Here is a 718-nt window from a genome sequence, read left to right on the forward strand (position 1 = left end):
TATGGACTTTTTAAACTCTGTTCGACATATATTTTACGACAAAAATACAGAATTATATATTGAGACAATAGAGACGGAAAAATCTGTCTCTATTGTTTTTGTATTTTAAATAATATAAATACTGAAAAATCTATTTAGAATAGAGATATTTTTTATCTCTTTTTCTAAATAGATTTATGCCTATCCAATTTATCTGTATTTTCGTCTTTAAACAGAGATTTAGTTGATGCAAGCTAGTTAGGTAGGTACTAAAACCATATGGCTTTAGCATCCATGAGCAATTGTTTGAGGGAACCATCAACATGGAGGGATATAACATCTTTTGAAGAGCCTACAAATTTTCCACCAATGAAGACTGCTGGGACTGAAGGGTTGCATCCCAAGCTTCTCAAGGCCCATTCCATTTGCCTTCCATAGGGATCATTGTCAAGCTCATGAACTGCAGGGCTTGCTCCAAGCTCATAGAACAATTGTGTGATGCTATGGCACATGCAACATGAACTCTTTGTGAATATTACTGCTGCCTTCTTTGATGCCAAATCCTTAACTCTATCCATATAATTGGGAAAAAAAGAGTATGTAAGGTAGAGAAAATATACAATGGTTGTTCTATATAAGGCTTTTGTGTGTTTTGTTCCTTGGTGTGGACTTTGAGATTTCATTAGGTCTTATTTATAGTGGTTGGTTTGACGTTTGAGGATAGTAATGGACTTCATAA

At 34.4% G+C, this 718-nt stretch overlaps 1 protein-coding gene across 1 annotated transcript; it reads right to left on the reverse strand.

Moving 5' to 3' along the window:
• On the reverse strand, nucleotides 7–664 carry LOC107628578 (glutaredoxin-C11-like). The gene has a single exon (XM_016331206.2). The coding sequence runs from the start codon at nucleotides 660–662 to the stop codon at nucleotides 249–251; it is 414 nt and encodes a 137-aa protein (XP_016186692.2). The 5' UTR covers nucleotides 663–664; the 3' UTR covers nucleotides 7–248.

This window comes from Arachis ipaensis, chromosome B02 (genome assembly GCF_000816755.2).
Source record: "Arachis ipaensis cultivar K30076 chromosome B02, Araip1.1, whole genome shotgun sequence".
Taxonomy (NCBI): Eukaryota; Viridiplantae; Streptophyta; class Magnoliopsida; order Fabales; family Fabaceae; genus Arachis; species Arachis ipaensis.

What these genes read in the sequence shown, in the direction of transcription:
- LOC107628578 (XM_016331206.2), bottom strand. Translation starts at nt 662, where the DNA reads ATGAAATCTCAAAGTCCACACCAAGGAACAAAACACACAAAAGCCTTA.